The sequence below is a fragment of the Aphis gossypii genome, chromosome 1, assembly GCF_020184175.1.
Source record: "Aphis gossypii isolate Hap1 chromosome 1, ASM2018417v2, whole genome shotgun sequence".
Lineage (NCBI taxonomy): Eukaryota > Metazoa > Arthropoda > Insecta > Hemiptera > Aphididae > Aphis > Aphis gossypii.
In genome coordinates this window covers 40,752,606-40,768,575 of record NC_065530.1, presented here as the reverse complement: position 1 = coordinate 40,768,575, position 15,970 = coordinate 40,752,606, and the positions used below count along the sequence as shown (strand labels likewise).

At 26.0% G+C, this 15,970-nt stretch overlaps 2 protein-coding genes across 2 annotated transcripts; both read right to left on the bottom strand.

Moving 5' to 3' along the window:
- Window positions 1-434: 434 nt before the first annotated feature.
- On the bottom strand, window positions 435-10,114 carry LOC114123513 (tigger transposable element-derived protein 4-like). Its single transcript, XM_027986523.2, has 5 exons — window positions 8,932-10,114; window positions 7,348-7,708; window positions 6,907-7,170; window positions 4,103-4,315; window positions 435-1,670 (listed from the first exon to the last, which is right to left on the bottom strand). The coding sequence occupies exons 2-5, from the start codon at window positions 7,646-7,648 to the stop codon at window positions 775-777; spliced, it is 1,674 nt and encodes a 557-aa protein (XP_027842324.1). The 5' UTR covers window positions 7,649-7,708; window positions 8,932-10,114; the 3' UTR covers window positions 435-774.
- Window positions 10,115-10,224: 110 nt separating this feature from the next.
- On the bottom strand, window positions 10,225-15,480 carry LOC114123517 (PAX3- and PAX7-binding protein 1). Its single transcript, XM_027986528.2, has 15 exons — window positions 15,139-15,480; window positions 14,899-15,068; window positions 14,682-14,823; window positions 14,121-14,226; window positions 13,903-14,057; window positions 13,546-13,825; window positions 13,297-13,486; window positions 12,682-12,802; window positions 12,441-12,626; window positions 12,136-12,335; window positions 11,232-11,382; window positions 10,969-11,164; window positions 10,701-10,905; window positions 10,513-10,637; window positions 10,225-10,426 (listed from the first exon to the last, which is right to left on the bottom strand). Exons 1-15 carry the CDS (start codon window positions 15,317-15,319, stop codon window positions 10,387-10,389), a joined length of 2,448 nt encoding a protein of 815 aa, XP_027842329.1. The 5' UTR covers window positions 15,320-15,480; the 3' UTR covers window positions 10,225-10,386.
- Window positions 15,481-15,970: the final 490 nt, after the last annotated feature.

Sequence of the window (15,970 nt, the reverse complement as noted above, 5' to 3'; positions counted from 1 at the left end):
CCTTTGGGCTGCTAACAAAAAAAAAAAACTAAAATAAATAAGTTGAATAATTTAAAAAAAAGAATACTTTAATAGTTTAATATAAAGTTTTTTATTAGTTCAATCACTTCAATCTATGCGTGAATAAAAATTCTACCGGAAATCCAAATTAATTTTAAATATGAATTTAAATTTAAAATATTTACGTCATTCAATATTCATCCATAAAATAATTATTTCTTCTCAAAAAATTTTTGATATTTTATTTTATTAAAAAAAAAATAATACTAAAATGAAATGTATACCTTTCTTATCCACGTAAATTAAGTTATAATATAAAATAATATTTTTACCTTTCTATAAAAGTTCCTGAATGGGAATTGTCAATACCCAATGTCAAAGGACCAAACAAATACAATACAAAACTATAATAAACAATATATTAACACTTCTAATAAATATAAAAAATATATATATTACTTATAAATATATTTTTAAAATTATAAAATAAAAATCACTAAAACTATTGGGTTGGTACACTAATTTTAATAGGTATAAAATAATACCTAGCATTGTTTCAAAACACCTAATATCTTACTGTAGCTGGTTGAAACCCAAAATATTAAAGAGAGTATCAACTATCAATAATAGTTATCAATACTTAAATTCAATATTTTAGATACAAATCTGTAGTTTATGTACATAGGTTGTTAAGCTTTTGAAAAAATTATACAAATATAGTATGCATCATTTTGGTAATCTTATGATTAAAAATAAAAAAATATAACAAAAATTTTATAGACTGGTAATTTTAGTTTGCGAATTTTTTAATTTGTACAGACTATTATCTAATATTATTTGAAGTTGTTTGGTATGATTGTAACTTTTTAAAAAATATTCGTTGGTTGCTAAAAACTGTTTTAATTTTTCTAATACATCACATGCTTGATGCAATGTAATTTTATCTTTTATCATATCTATTTCCTCATCATCGTCTGTTCCTTCTACATTATTATATTGATTTGTAAGTTGACTCAATAGTTGATTAGAAGTAACAAGTTCAGAATCCACATTTTCGAATTTTTGAAGTGTTTCAACATCAAAAACGAGTAATTTTTCTGCCCAAGAAACTAAATTTTCTTTTTTATTTGATTCTTTTACTTGTTTTATGCTTAAAGAATCAAAACATTTGAAACAATTTGTAATAACTCCAAATGAAACTTGATTCCATGCTAACTCCAACATGCAAATTGCTTGAAACATATCGACTTTTGTAATTTGTATATTTTCAATTTGTTTAACATGGTGAAGTATAAGATTTTTTTTAAAGTGAAATTTAAAAGACTTAATTATTCCTTGGTTCATTGGAATTAATGACTTGAAGGGTAAATAAACCACCTTGATTGATAAAAGATTGCTTAAACCTAAATGAACTGGACAATCGTCAATTAAAACCAATGCTTTTTTTGATGTTTGAAATAATTCCTTATCCCATCGGTGCATAAACGTTCTAAAAATTGAACTTGTCATCCAAGATTTCTGATTATGCTCATACTGAACAGGTAAATCTGTTATACCCTTAAAACTTCGAGGACCATTATGTTTCCCGATTACAAGAAGTTTCTTCTTGTCGGTTCCCGTCATATTTACTGTAATTAAAATTGTCAAACGTTCCTCCGGGAGTTCTCCATCTATCACAGAAAAGTTGAATTATTAGATCATCAATTAATTTAAGGAATACCTAATATCTAACCAATTCAAAGATTATTATTGCATCCATTTATTTATAATTTACATTAGTGGATTTTATTTATAACTCATGTCAATGGTAAATAATCAAGCGGAGTTGATATTTACCATTTATTGATATATCTAACGGCCTCAAGACATTTAGAAATACAAAATAGATTAAACAATTTAATGAATATTTAATTTATTTATATAATTATAATATATATTATATATATATATTATTATTATAATAGTAACTTTACTATTAAGGATAGAAGATATTATATAACTACGGTTGTATGAAAAAAAATAATAATAGGTATATAATAATATTATATATATATGATATCTTATATATGATGTAGGAATTTTGAACATCGCGAAAACCAAATTATTAGTTTGTTGGTTATTACTTTTAAGTCCGCAATGAAGGTTTGTCGATTTAAATAATTGGTAACCATTTACTATTTGGTCATATATTATTTATTCGGTTATTCCAAGTACCTAGTTCAAGTTAATATGTTTCATATTTCATGAGAAATTGTCGAACGAATATTATCAAAATAGTTACGTAGATTATAATTTAAAATAAACGACGATGGGACTGGAGGATGATACAGAAAAGAAAGATTTAAAATAAAACCTTCAAGACAGTTAGAAATTAAAAAAATAGCACGTTTTGAATTTACTTATGCATTCATGTTTATCAACGTACAAAAACATAGGTAGGTACCAAAGGTTTAGATAAACATTTAAAAATTAAAATTGCAAATAATTTAATTTTTCTCGTTACTTCTCATTCATCGCTTTATCAGCAATTGGCAAAAAAACAAAATGGTTATTTATATCTAATTAGCGAGACTCGAAAGTTCTAACAAATCTATATATATTTTTTTGGTACCTACCTAAATCATAGAACATTGAAAGTAAGTACTTGTAAGATACAAATTTGTTTCACACTTTTCTGATATTGTACATTTATGCAATTATGTATACCATGGTATTTACAGTTTCTTGTGTTACCTTTCAGTACAAAACTTTTCAGCTTGACAATTACATAATTTACTTTACTAAACATAGTATTATACAATCAAACAAACAATAAGGCAGAGAAAGCAAAATTGTTAAATAACAAATTACCAATAAAATCAGCTCCTAAAATAAAGTTTAAATCGTTTTTAATTTTGTTTTGTTAATTTAGAGTTTTAAGTGCTAGTTATAGGCATATTTTAATATGATAAAGGAAATAAACAATACAGCTCCATTTCAGTATAAAATAATGTGAACCTAAGTCTAAAATATTATGTATTTTGATTTTCAAATAGTAGGTACGTTATCGGTAATTATCACCGATCCGATCTGGGTGATCTGACGATTTATTCCATTCACTGGTTATTTAAAAAATATATATCAGACGCATTGTACTTTATTTATTAATAATTAATGTATTCGTTGTATTTACGTCCCGAATTCGGACCAAGAACTTATAATTCTACTTACTACCATAATCTTACTACTTATATAAAAAAAAAATTAAAATTTGTAAAATTAAATTAATTTAAAAATTTGTTTTACGATTTTATTTTGCATATTTATCGATTTTTAATACCATTTTTAGTTTTTTTAAGTGCATATTTAAAAGCTAAAAATGTACTTTTTTAGTGTTAAAACTTCTGAGTAATAAATAATTACCAATAAAAAATAATATGTATTAAGTAGGTACCTACTTAAATATGTTAATATATTAAAGAATACCTACCAGTTAGGTTTTTGTTAATATTTAAATTTATAGTCATCGTATAAATTTGTATATAACCGGGACTGAAGTATACCTAACTAATTAAGTAACATATAATTATATTTGTTGCCGTTGTCGTTCTATTAATAAAAATGATAAAATAAGATAATATTAAATCACACGTCCCAGATGAAGATAATTGTCTTCGAAAGGTATCCGAATCCCAATCGCAAGGTAATGGTCAAGGGTTTTTCAAATGCATATGTCAATATGTGTATGTCAACAAAACTGTCAAACTGCACCACAAAACGGAGTATATTTAAAAAAAAAAAAATGTTTTCATCAAAAATTTTGCAAAAATTCCACCCAGAATTTTGTGTACAAAAAAATTAAATTTATATTATAATAATGTAGGGCGTGTTTAAATATTTTAATATTGACATTTTATTTTAAATTTGTAATTTGTTTAACGTTTTGATTAGGAATTTAATAATGCTAATAAATTAACGTTATACAAATCAAAATAAACTTTTTAAAAATGGATTATTATTTAATTTACATTAACTAATTAAATCGTTATTGTTAGTTTATAATATATATATATCTAATATGTACTATACAATAATATAATCGTAGTATTTAATATAATGTTACCTTTGCATTCATTTCCTTGAAATCTGAAAGATTTGTCGGGCATCAGTTTATAAAACACTCCAGTTTCAGAGGCATTATAGATCTCTTTGTCTGTGTATCCTTTACGCAATAAAGGCCATTCGGTTTTTAGCCAATCGTTGGCAGCTGCATTCTGTGATATTACTGGTACTAGTTTCATGTTATTGTCGTTAACTAAAGTCCAACCAAAATTGTCTGTACAAAAAAATAAAATTATATAATAATAATGTAGGGCGTGTTTAAATTTACATAATATTGACATATTATTTTAAATTTGTAATTTGTTTAACATTTAAATTAGGAATTTAATAATTCTAATAAATTTAAAATGAACGTTGTACAAACCAAAATAAACTTTTTAAAAATATATATTTAGTTTTTATAAATGGATTATAATTATATTTACATTAACTAATTAAATCGTAATTGTTAGTTTATAATATATATATATATATATATATATATAGTTATAGTATGACTACGTATATTATTCTAATAACTAGAGGAATAATTACATGCATTTTTGGATCTATTCAATGCATCATTAACTGGAATTACGGAATTTCATACGTTAAGTCATTAACACTAATATATTATATACTTTTTAACCACATCATTTATATAAATTAATACCTAACGGTATGAGTCCTCGGCGCTCAGCCGGTATAAGTGATATGTAAATAAAAATGTTTTAATTATTATTGTCATTTGGGTCAATCGAGATTATAATACGTTATATAATATGATCGAGAATCTGATGGTAAAAACAAGAGATAAAAAAATATCATATACAATATCTATTTATGTATAGCTATCTAATATCTAACAATATAGGTAGAGATAGTTTAGATTTAGCACGGTAGCCTGTGGATCACTATATAAGTAATATTATTAGACTCAATTATTTTTAATCTTAAGCTATAGTGTATTATCGAGTATCGTCCATTGAACTGTATGATGTTATCATATAGTTCAATGGTATCGCCGTATCGATTAGGTAGTAACCAGAGCCGTTTTTGGCTAGCATTGCTATCAGGGACCCTTGAGCACATAGTCCTTTTAAAAGCAAAAAAAAAAAAAAAATGAGAACATTAAAATACCTACATTAAGAAAACGTAAATATTTATGAAGAAAATAATAAACCAACTGGAAATTACAAATTAAAAAAGTTATGAATATTTGTCTGCTACATTATTATCAGGGACGTACGCAGAAACAAGTTTTGGGGGGTGTTTTTAAAAATAAGTTATTGAAAAGTAGAACATTTTTTTTTTAAATTCTTTCGTACCCATCACGTTAATATACAATAAATATTATTTTATTTTATTTATAAATCGTGTTTAAGTATTTTTATTTTATTCAAATTATATTAATTATTTTAATTTGTTAGTATTAAATTTTTATTACAAAAACCAAATACTTCGAGGGGTGTTTGAACACCCAAAACACCCCGCTGTGTACGTCCTTGATTATTATTAATAGGTATTATTTATTATAAAATCACAAAAAATTATTATCTAGTCCATAAAAATTGTACCTACCTATCTATAATTACCTTATTAATTAAGATAGTATTTAAAAAAACAATATAAATTATAAGTGATTTGTTAATTTATTTTGTTTTCAGAAATAGTTGTGTACAAAATACAAATACATACTAAATTTAACTTAATTGATTTTAAAAGTTTCTTTCGAGATTTCTGATTTGCAAACTTTTATCATATCTTCAAATTATAACAAACATTTAGGTTTCGAAACGATATTTTTAGACCTTCCACTTAATTCAAAAACGTATCAACGATATAATTTTACTACGGAAACATAATATCTAACATTGATTATAGAATAAATTATAATCTATCTATTCTGTAGTCAATGATAAAAGTAAATATAAATCAATCATAGGACCTGACACATGTGAATGGAGGTAGAGACAATCCGAGGGATACCTAATAAAATGCACCATTGCCTTGCCAGGATGCACAATTTGACGACTTGGCGCTTGCAAATGAAAATGCTATTTCAATAGCCACCCCACTGGTTGAAGCAAAATATTTAGTAAATTTATATTTTACTTTTTAAGACTATCTCTAGCGTATATTTTTTATTATTTTTTAATGTAATTAATATTTATTAAGTTCAGCACCGGACACGATAAAAAGAAGTAGAATCAAAAATAATATAAAATAATAAAAATAAAATATTTAATCATATATTATAATCAATTAAATCAATTATTCTGTGTCAGTGGTCAGTCACTGTACTTATCGCCAAAAAAGTAATCGTCGCATTAATAGCATTCAAATGTTGAGTTAAATATTATTTTAAAATTATAACTTATTACCTACTTAAGCCTATCAGTCGAATATTTAGTTGAGATAGGTTACACTAATATGTTAAATGTGGGTATAAAGATGTTAATTGTATTTTTCGGTCTACTAAATTTGTCTCCGTTAGTCGGGAGACCACCGGCCAGGAATAATGCCCCATGATGGGCGTCTCCAGATATTTTTCTAGGGGAGGTCAACATTTTTTTATCTGATTATATAGGTAGACCTATTTTTAGAATTTAGAAACTTATTTCTCATTGGGAATTTTACCAATTGCTGTGGAAATAACATTATTCCAGGTAGAGTAAGTTCCCCGTCTTGCCCCCCCCCTTGGGGACGCCTATGGATGCCCCATCACTTGCCATTAGGGTAAAGACAGTATAGGTACGTAAAGTAGGTTCGTATCATTTATCTATAATAGGTACTATAAAATATAATCGTAATATTTAATGTTACCTGTGCTTTCATTTCCTTGAAAGCTGAAAGATTTGACGGACATCATTTTATAAAACATTTCAGTTTCAGAGGCATTATAGATATTTTTGTCTGCAGTGTATAATTTACGCCATGAAGAAGACAATTTGGTTATTAGCCAATCGTTGGCAGTTGCATTCTGTGGTACTACCAGGGCATTGACGGTCGCTGACGACACAAACTTGTTGCGATGGCGGTGCTTGAAAAGTAGTATCCACGAAGTCGTACACTTAAAATTTGGTATATCTTGAAAAGCGCAAGAAGGAAAATTCAAAAAAACCGATAGAGGCAAAATTATAATATATTATTTTAATCGGATTCAGACACCGCGCCGGTAGGTACGGGTCGAAAGGATATTACCTATGTACAATGTACTCGTACACTGCAGTAGGTAGGTACATATTATATTAATATTGTGCTTACCAAATGACTTTGCAAGCTCGTTAGCTTTGGCCCTTAGAAACGGTACAGTAATTGAGACATGCGTTTCTCGATTACTTTCCAACCACGCCAACAGCGCGTTTTCGATTTTTCGGGAAATTAAACATTGCCGGTCGAAAGTCCGTGTTATTAGCACACGATTTTTAAAAATATTGGACACTATTGAATGTGGCAGGTTGTAATGTCGTGAAACTCTTACTTTACTTTGTCCCGCTTGCAAACATTCGATAACGCCCAATTTGTCAATCATTGTTAAACATTTCCTCTTTTGTACGGTCGTCATAATTGTAATTTGTTGTTATATTGTGTTAATGGGTATTAATTGTGTGCGTGCTTACTGTCTCTATTAATAAAATATAAAACTTCTATTAATGCCAACGTTATGTAAATATATACAATGATATGGATGTGAAATCAACAATTCACGAGAATTGAACAATATTACCTATTAAAAATTATTTATTAATAATATATACTTTAATTTAGGTACCTATTAAAGTATTAACTACTACCATTGACCACTACCATCTTATCATCCCTACGACTTATCTAAGTTCAATGCAACCACTTGACGGTTATTATAACCTACATAAATAGGTAACCACTATAAATTGATTTTAAAACTATTGCTCATTAACTAATATCGTTAGTTGTCACTGTAGTTTCATAATAGGTCGATTCATTCTAATTTTTAAACTAACGGAGATCTGCTAAGCGTAAATTTGGTACCTATGTTAAGTAGGTACTTGTAAGTCTAAGTGTGTCACATATATGTGGGTATGGCGTTCCCTTAAATAACTCAATAAAACGTAATACATAAAAATTTTCAGTAGTAATAAATACCATAAGACAGTAAAAAAAGATTCATAGTATAAATAAATAATATTTTAAAAATAATCAAAAATATCATTGCATATAGTGCAATTTTTGATAATACATGTAAACATTTTAAATTTTCTCAAAAAAAGTTTCATACTTGTATTATAGGTAGGTATAGGTAAGTGTATAACAAAATAATGAACATTGTTATTATTTTGGCGTTTAAATGAGTAATTTTGTTTAATTTAAAATGTCTAAAAAAGAATTATTTATATATTTTTTTGATTTTACAGTTTCAGTAAAAAGTTTATTTATGAAGAATCTTGTTTTACATATTTTAATAAACTTATGTGTATAAAAAAAAAGTTTTTATGGATTTTTATTTACAAAATAGTTTTTAATGTTGACAAAATTCGTCATAATTCCAATTTCAAATGCATATAAAAATTGTGCCTATGTATTTTTAATATTTGTATATAGATACAAGAGTATCTTATGAAGGATCTTGTTTTAAATTATAATCCAGTAATTCTTTATCGATATTTATCGAGAAAAATTAAAAAATTGAAAATTGTCATGCTTATTGTATATAGTCATCAGTTAAAAATTTTATTTTTTATAATGAAAATGATACTAGTGATCAAGATGGTACACTATATAGACTATGGGACATGGGTTATACATTTTATACACTTGTAGTTTAGTCTTAAAAGTTTTACTTAAATTTTAGAAAAATTAAAAACTTACCTTGTTCGTTTGATACAACTAACACTACTGTCGCTACTGTGCACTGTGCAGTCGCCAGTCAGTCCTCTTTGTCAAAAGATTATGGTACGTTCAACTCGTAAAACAATATTCCAGGGGGAAAATACTCATTATCGTAATAATAATAATAATAATAATAATTTATATAAATAAATCTAAAAATAAATATCAATAACCAATTCAATTGGCTGGTGTCTGATAAATACTTAATATAGCGTCTGCAGTGCCTGTGGTAAGTAACAAAAATACAACACCGCAAGAAACACATTTTTTTACTGCGCGTAATAAATTGCATGATGCAGATTGAGATCTATGGGCTGAGTGACCATACCTACCTTTAATCAAGGAAACTATTTTAAATGTTATCTAGGACTTAGGTACTAGGTTGAATTTTAAATACATTAAAATATTAAATACAACCGGGATTTTACATAATATTATAATATACCTCAGTCCTCAGTACCTGCTGTCCGGAGTTTTAATGATTTAGTATTTATAAGAATATCTGGACATAATCAATAGATAATAATTCATTCATCATAATTGTATCAGCAGATATATAACATATCATACATAATCAGTATTAAGGATGAATATTTCAATAACATAATATTTATATTATATTTGTTAAGAATTTTAATATTATTACTATGTTGATTAATTCTTTTTCATTTCTTTAAATGCATTTGACTACAAATTTCCCCCCAATTTTTTTATGTGTGTGATTGAGCAAATCATAAGGTACGAGTATGTATTTAAATTATTAATTGTTACTGCTTACATAATATTATTCAATATTCAGTATTTTGTAATTCAATAGGTGTAAATAGATAATAAAGCGGCTACGGATTGGCCTTCTGGGATACCCACAAAGTCCCTGATGGGCCAGTAGTCGTATTAGAACTCTGAGCCGATGTACTTCATAAAATATATCAAATTATAAATAAAACAATTCCAAAAAAAATCTGCTATTGAGTTGAAATAAAAGTCAAGTTAAAAAATGGACTATAATATATTGTGTAGATTGTTAAATTATTAATCATAAATAGATTACAGTGTATGGTTGGAAAAAATTAAAATTACAGTAATGTAAGTGTGAAATGTAAAATAAAATGTCTCTCTATCTTTTGAGAATTTGCATAATTACTTTTAACTTATAAGCTTAAACTCTGTTAAAAGCGTTATTTTTTTTTGCTTTAAAATTAATATAAATATACAACAAATAGGTAAAAATACATTTTTAATTATAAATAAGTTGGTCATGAAAAATAACTGTTTTCAATGAAAGAAAAATGTTTTTTATTAACAGTATAAATAAACATGTTACAAGGTGTAACAATTTATACGTGTCTAAGTACATACAAGTATTTATAATGAAATTCAATTTCACTAGTACATTAAGAATGATATATTGATGGTATAAATAAGAATGAAATGTCATAGTCTGAGGACTTCGTTAAGTTTGTCCAGGGCAAGTCTAATTGAAAAGAAAAAATTGTTAAATTTTAAAAATAAGAATAAATTTAAACATCAAATTTGTAAATTACAAATATTTCAACTTACTTTGCCTGAGGATGTGACTTGTCTATTTCCATTGAAACTAATTTTGACTGATTTAAAAAGGGTGTTAATTCTTTAGGGGTAGTGTTTCCATATGACAACCATGAATTAGGTAACATACGAGCAATCTATCAACATACAGTTTTTTTAATGATTTTAACGCAGTGTTAATATAGTCAATAAAAATATACCATTGTAATTTTCAAAATAGCTTCTAGTGGCTGTAATGTTCGAATAGATGTTAGCAAATATCTGTTTAGTATTTGGTTTATGGCTAAATCTATTAACACAACATCTTCAATGATACGATGCCAACTTAAAATATTTCCCAATAATTTTACAGCCATGTTAAACTGCCTTTGAAAAAATACATTCATACGACCAGTATTCATAACTCTGAAAGTAAAAATATTTTTATTACATTTATTTTATAAATGTTTATAATTTATTTTAACTCACTGTCTAGAAGATATTGGAATAAACACATCATAATCGACAGCATCTCGTATTCTGTCCACTAAATTATTCAATAACATCATCAATAATTTACTATCTGGATCAATAGTTGGGTACACATCTAGTATATACTTGACAAGATTACAAATATGTTTTGTTTGCTTTGATGACAGTGGATCCCACTGACTTGTAACCATTTCTATAAATTAAAAACAAAAATTTTTATTTTAAATGTTAACATTTTTGGTTTGTAAGTATATACATACGATCAATTTTAATGAGCACAACTTTTTCTATTATTTTAGGGATTAGTTCTAAATCAACATCTTTTGTCAACTGATCAATACTATTAATTCCTTTCATTGTATACTTTTGCATACTTTTATACCAAAACATATCTTCAAACTTGAGATCATCCTATAAAATTATACATACAATTTATATACAGTTATTAAAATAAAATGGATTAATTTCTAAACAAAATGTATACAATCTTTATAAAATCAATAAATATTATAAATTAATTATAAAGATAATTCAGTAAATTTAATATTGAATAAAACTTCACAATTTTATAAATATTTATTCAATTTATTTAAAGAAATTATCAATTTTCATTTAATCTCAAAATTAAAAAATAAAGGTATGGTCAGGCAATTTATGACGAACTGTAAAATATCTCTTTTAAGATTTACAGTATTTATAATATTAAATATATATTGAAATTTTAATACTTTTATCGTCTTAAACACATAAATCATATTTTATACGTAAAATAAATTGCAAAAATAAAATTTTTAGGTTGGTAAATCATGTGAGCAAGGAACTTTTACACGTATAAGATAGACAATTACAATGAGCCCAATGACATCACACATCTCTTTTTAATTCCTCATAATTCATATAATTCATTGAATAATGTGAGGAGAAACGTACAACTTGTACCATTTGTATATTATTGTTATATGTTTGAATTGAATAATCTTTTTAAAAAAAGCATTTATTTGTTTTGTTTTGTGCTTCCTTAATACATGATTATCTTGTTATATAAACAACATTAGGGTCACATTTGTTTATGGGAAAATAATGCAAGTATTTGAATTAAATAAATATTTTGCTACATAATTGCAATTGGTTTAAAAATTAAAACTTAAAGTTGATGTATTTTACCTCTAATGGATTCCATGTAAGCATTTCTATACGAACAAAAGGTCCCACTAACTTGGGTAAACACACATTAACATATGCTTCAATATAGCTTTCCAAATACTTGTTTTTCCATTCTAGCATATGTTTTAATACTAAATCAACTGATGAGAATTCCTCAAGAACATCATCTAATAACATGTTTGAGTCACTTTTAATAAGCTCTAAACATAAAAACAAAATTCACATATTAAATTCAAATATCTTAAAATGTAATTAATATTTGTTATAATTAAGGAATCAAGTGTAATTTATAAAATTATGTGTACCTAATTGATTTCTAAATGCTGATGCATCTGTTTCAGGAACTTCTTCATCACTAGACATTCCATCTGCGTGTTTACTTATTGCTTTTATTTCTCTTGTTCTCATACGTCTGATACGACGACCTTCACGCTCTGCAGCTCTTCTTTGCTGTTCTTCAGATCTTGTATGTGTTGTTGAGGTTCCTAATTCTATTAGAAAGTTTAAATTTACATACTTAAATAAATAATATTTATAAGTAATTACTATTAGTTGAAGATTCTTCTGCTTGATCTCGGACATCTTGTCTACGCCTAGCTACCAAATCTAAACGTCTTTTTTCATACAACTTAGATATCCGTTGCTCTAATCCCACAAGTAAAGGAATCTATTAAAAAAATTTAGATTAGTTCGCAAGAATACATAATACAAATAATGAAAAGTAATTAAGAAATTAAGAAATAATATTATTGATTAAATTTTTATAAGCATTCTTATAACACCTTATTCAGACAGTAAAATATTATTAAAATCAATAATTGTTTTGGTATTTTATACATGCTTAAAATGTATCCAATAACATTATTAATTGTGTTATTTGTGTCTTAAAAGTTCTTATTATCATACTTTTCTTCACAAAATACAGAGATGTAAAATTATTAAACTATTTATAGTATTTTGTCGTTATTAGAAAATATTAAATAATATGTATTGTAAATTAACATCTACATAATACAAAGCATTCACTAAAATTAAGTTATAAATATTGTATTTTAAAATGTTAACATTAAAATTGTTTGTTAAAGCAAATATGATCCAATTATTTCTTTTACAGTAGTCTGTCTATTGAATAACATCACTAAAATTAGAAAACACGCCTACCTTTTCATCAAGACATTCTACCAGATCAGTGACGTACCCACGCAAATCTTGATAAAACTGAAAACAATCATCCAACTCGGGAACATTAATTTTTAATAATTCAACTTTATTCTTAATCTCTGGTATTTCGTTTATCATATCTTCAAAATATTTCTGATCTGGATTCCGATTTTCTTTCAGTTCATTTAATCTAAAATAAAAATACAGATAAGATGTGAAAACTATAAACCATTATAAAAGATAAATTACATTTCTTTTGTTTTATTAATTATATCATCTGGGCTCATTGTAGACATCAATCCTTGTGGAGCGTATGAATCGGAGAATCGAGGTTTTTGGTTCATTAATATTGGCATCATAGCTTGCTCCTGTATAACCATATTATTGTACAAAGCAGCCATACCAGCAGATTCTTGTTGTGCAGCAGCTAATTGTGAGCCTGTTACTGCTTTTCTTATTTGTTGAGTTTCCCAATCATTATCTTCATCAAGTTCATCAGGATCTTCAAACTCAGTATTATTAGTGTGGTCTAAAATCAATTTATCATTTTACACCATCTTAATATTGTACTGGTGTAATATTAATAAAATAAGATATTTTAATTACCAGTCATTGTACTATGTAAACTTTTTTTCCGATCCTCGGCTTGACTAACAATTCCAGACATAACAATAATACCATCATCATCACTATCTTCTAATTCATCTTCTTCTCGTGTTAAACGTCGACCAGACATTTGTTCATTATCAACTTTTGATTCACTAAATGTTTATATTTTAATTTATATGATTTTTATTCAAATTATTAGTATTTTATGAAAGTACCTATGAGATTGTGATGATATTGGTATAAAATCTTCTCCCAAATCACGTGCTTGTTGTCTTCGTTTTCGAGCAGCATGAATTAGTGCTGCATCAGGAATTTGTCCCTCTGGAAGTAAAGTTATTACATTACAATATAATTTTAAACTAAATGTCTGCTTTCTTCTAAACATATTTGGTCTGATTATTCCTCATTAATGATTCCAACACAATCTACTTGTTAATTTGTCTAAACAATATTACGAAGAAGTAATTTATAATTTTCATAGTAGATTTTTTCTAATCATAAGGAAAAATTAAAGACAACCTGTAAAAAAATATTGAAAAAATTTCAATGAATGCATTTTTAAACTATTAGCTCAAATCCACAAAGAAGTTTTTTTTTTTTTTAAATTAATATTTATATTGCTTTCATATTTTTAACAATAAATACGCTATGAAACGAGTGACTAAAGTTTATCTTTAATCTTCTTAATTTAATTTATTTGATATTACATTTTTTAATATAAGTGCTTAAAAATTATAATAATCCATGGTTAAACATTTTTAAATTTAGTTACTTACTTTTTAATAGTATTTTAACTTGGTCAGGATTAGAAAATCGATGAGATGAATTGTATGAATCAGGTTCTTCATCTGATGATACATAGCCGGCCATTTCAGCAGCTCGGCCTGTAAGCATTATTTCCTTTTCAACAGGTTCAGTCTAAATATATTAAACAATACAATTAATAAAAAAAAAAAAAAAATAAGAAGCTAGCATAATTTAACAATGAATTACATTGAAATTTGTTTGTTTTTCATCAACAATAGGTTTCACTGTATCAGCAATAGTTTTTGATTTTTTGCCATTTTCTACCTTATCTCGACCCATTTTTTCTCTATTCATTTGCTTTTTTATTTTTTTACTGTATGATGATTTTTTAACTTTGAATTCTTCGCCATCATCACCTTAAGAAATACAATTATTACACCATGATCAATAATAATATTTAATAATGAATCAAAAATAGGTACTCACATTCATTTAACTCATCACCAAAGCTCAAGGTGTTAACTTTCTTTGTTGTCTTTTCTTTTTGTGGTTTTGGTAGTTTCAGTACTGTATCCACATCCGTTTTTTCTTCATTTTCATTGTCAGGAAAACCATCAGAGTCCCTGACACGAAGGTTTCGTTTGGGCTTCCTAAATTGCATAGCCATTTATAAAAACGTTTTAAAAAGGATAAAATATTTTACAATAGATAATAATTAACGGATTGTATTCACAGAGACAATAAAATAATTAATAGTAGTTGACTACAATTCAGAAAATGCTTAAAAGTACATGCATTATGTAAATAATAAACATATCTTAATATAATATAAAATATTATACAAATACAAATTACAGTTTAAGTGATTGTTGATAACATAATCAATATTAAGTATGACCAGTTCACAAAAATAAAATTCTCTCAAAATATTTTTAATTTACATAATATTAGAAATAGCTTTTGAGTAAAGCGATGAACATGATTTAAGATATAGGTACGTAATACGTATACTTAAATTTATCATCTTAAGTCTATTATATTAAATTGTATTACATGGCCATAAAGGTACAGAATAAAATTAGATTTTTTCTGTGACATCGGTATATTCCATGACAAATATTGGTTTTCATTGTTTTCAATGTTGTTTTTTTTTTCGTTACATTCTGTTATATCATCATTCATCACATTTTAGAGCAGTAAAATCACGGACTAAGGTCTAAGTCTTAGACTCTAAGATGTACGGGAGGCGGAAAAAAATTATACATAATATATTTACATTTATTTATAGATACATATTTTAAACAATATACACAGTAGT

Bases quoted from the DNA above. Each gene is read 5' to 3' on its own strand.
- LOC114123513 (XM_027986523.2), bottom strand. From the start codon at position 7,648: ATGACGACCGTACAAAAGAGGAAATGTTTAACAATGATTGACAAATTG. The intron at 7,171-7,347 runs GTAAGCACAATA...GCGCTTTTCAAG, and splicing joins CGAGCTTGCAAAGTCATTTG to ATATACCAAATTTTAAGTGT. The intron at 4,316-6,906 runs GTAACATTAAAT...TTTTTTGTACAG, and splicing joins TCAAGGAAATGAAAGCACAG to ACAATTTTGGTTGGACTTTA.
- LOC114123517 (XM_027986528.2), bottom strand. From the start codon at position 15,319: ATGGCTATGCAATTTAGGAAGCCCAAACGAAACCTTCGTGTCAGGGAC. The intron at 14,227-14,681 runs GTAAGTAACTAA...CTTTACTTCCAG, and splicing joins AGTTAAAATACTATTAAAAA to AGGGACAAATTCCTGATGCA. The intron at 13,487-13,545 runs GTAATTTATCTT...TTTTTATTTTAG, and splicing joins ATTAATAAAACAAAAGAAAT to ATTAAATGAACTGAAAGAAA.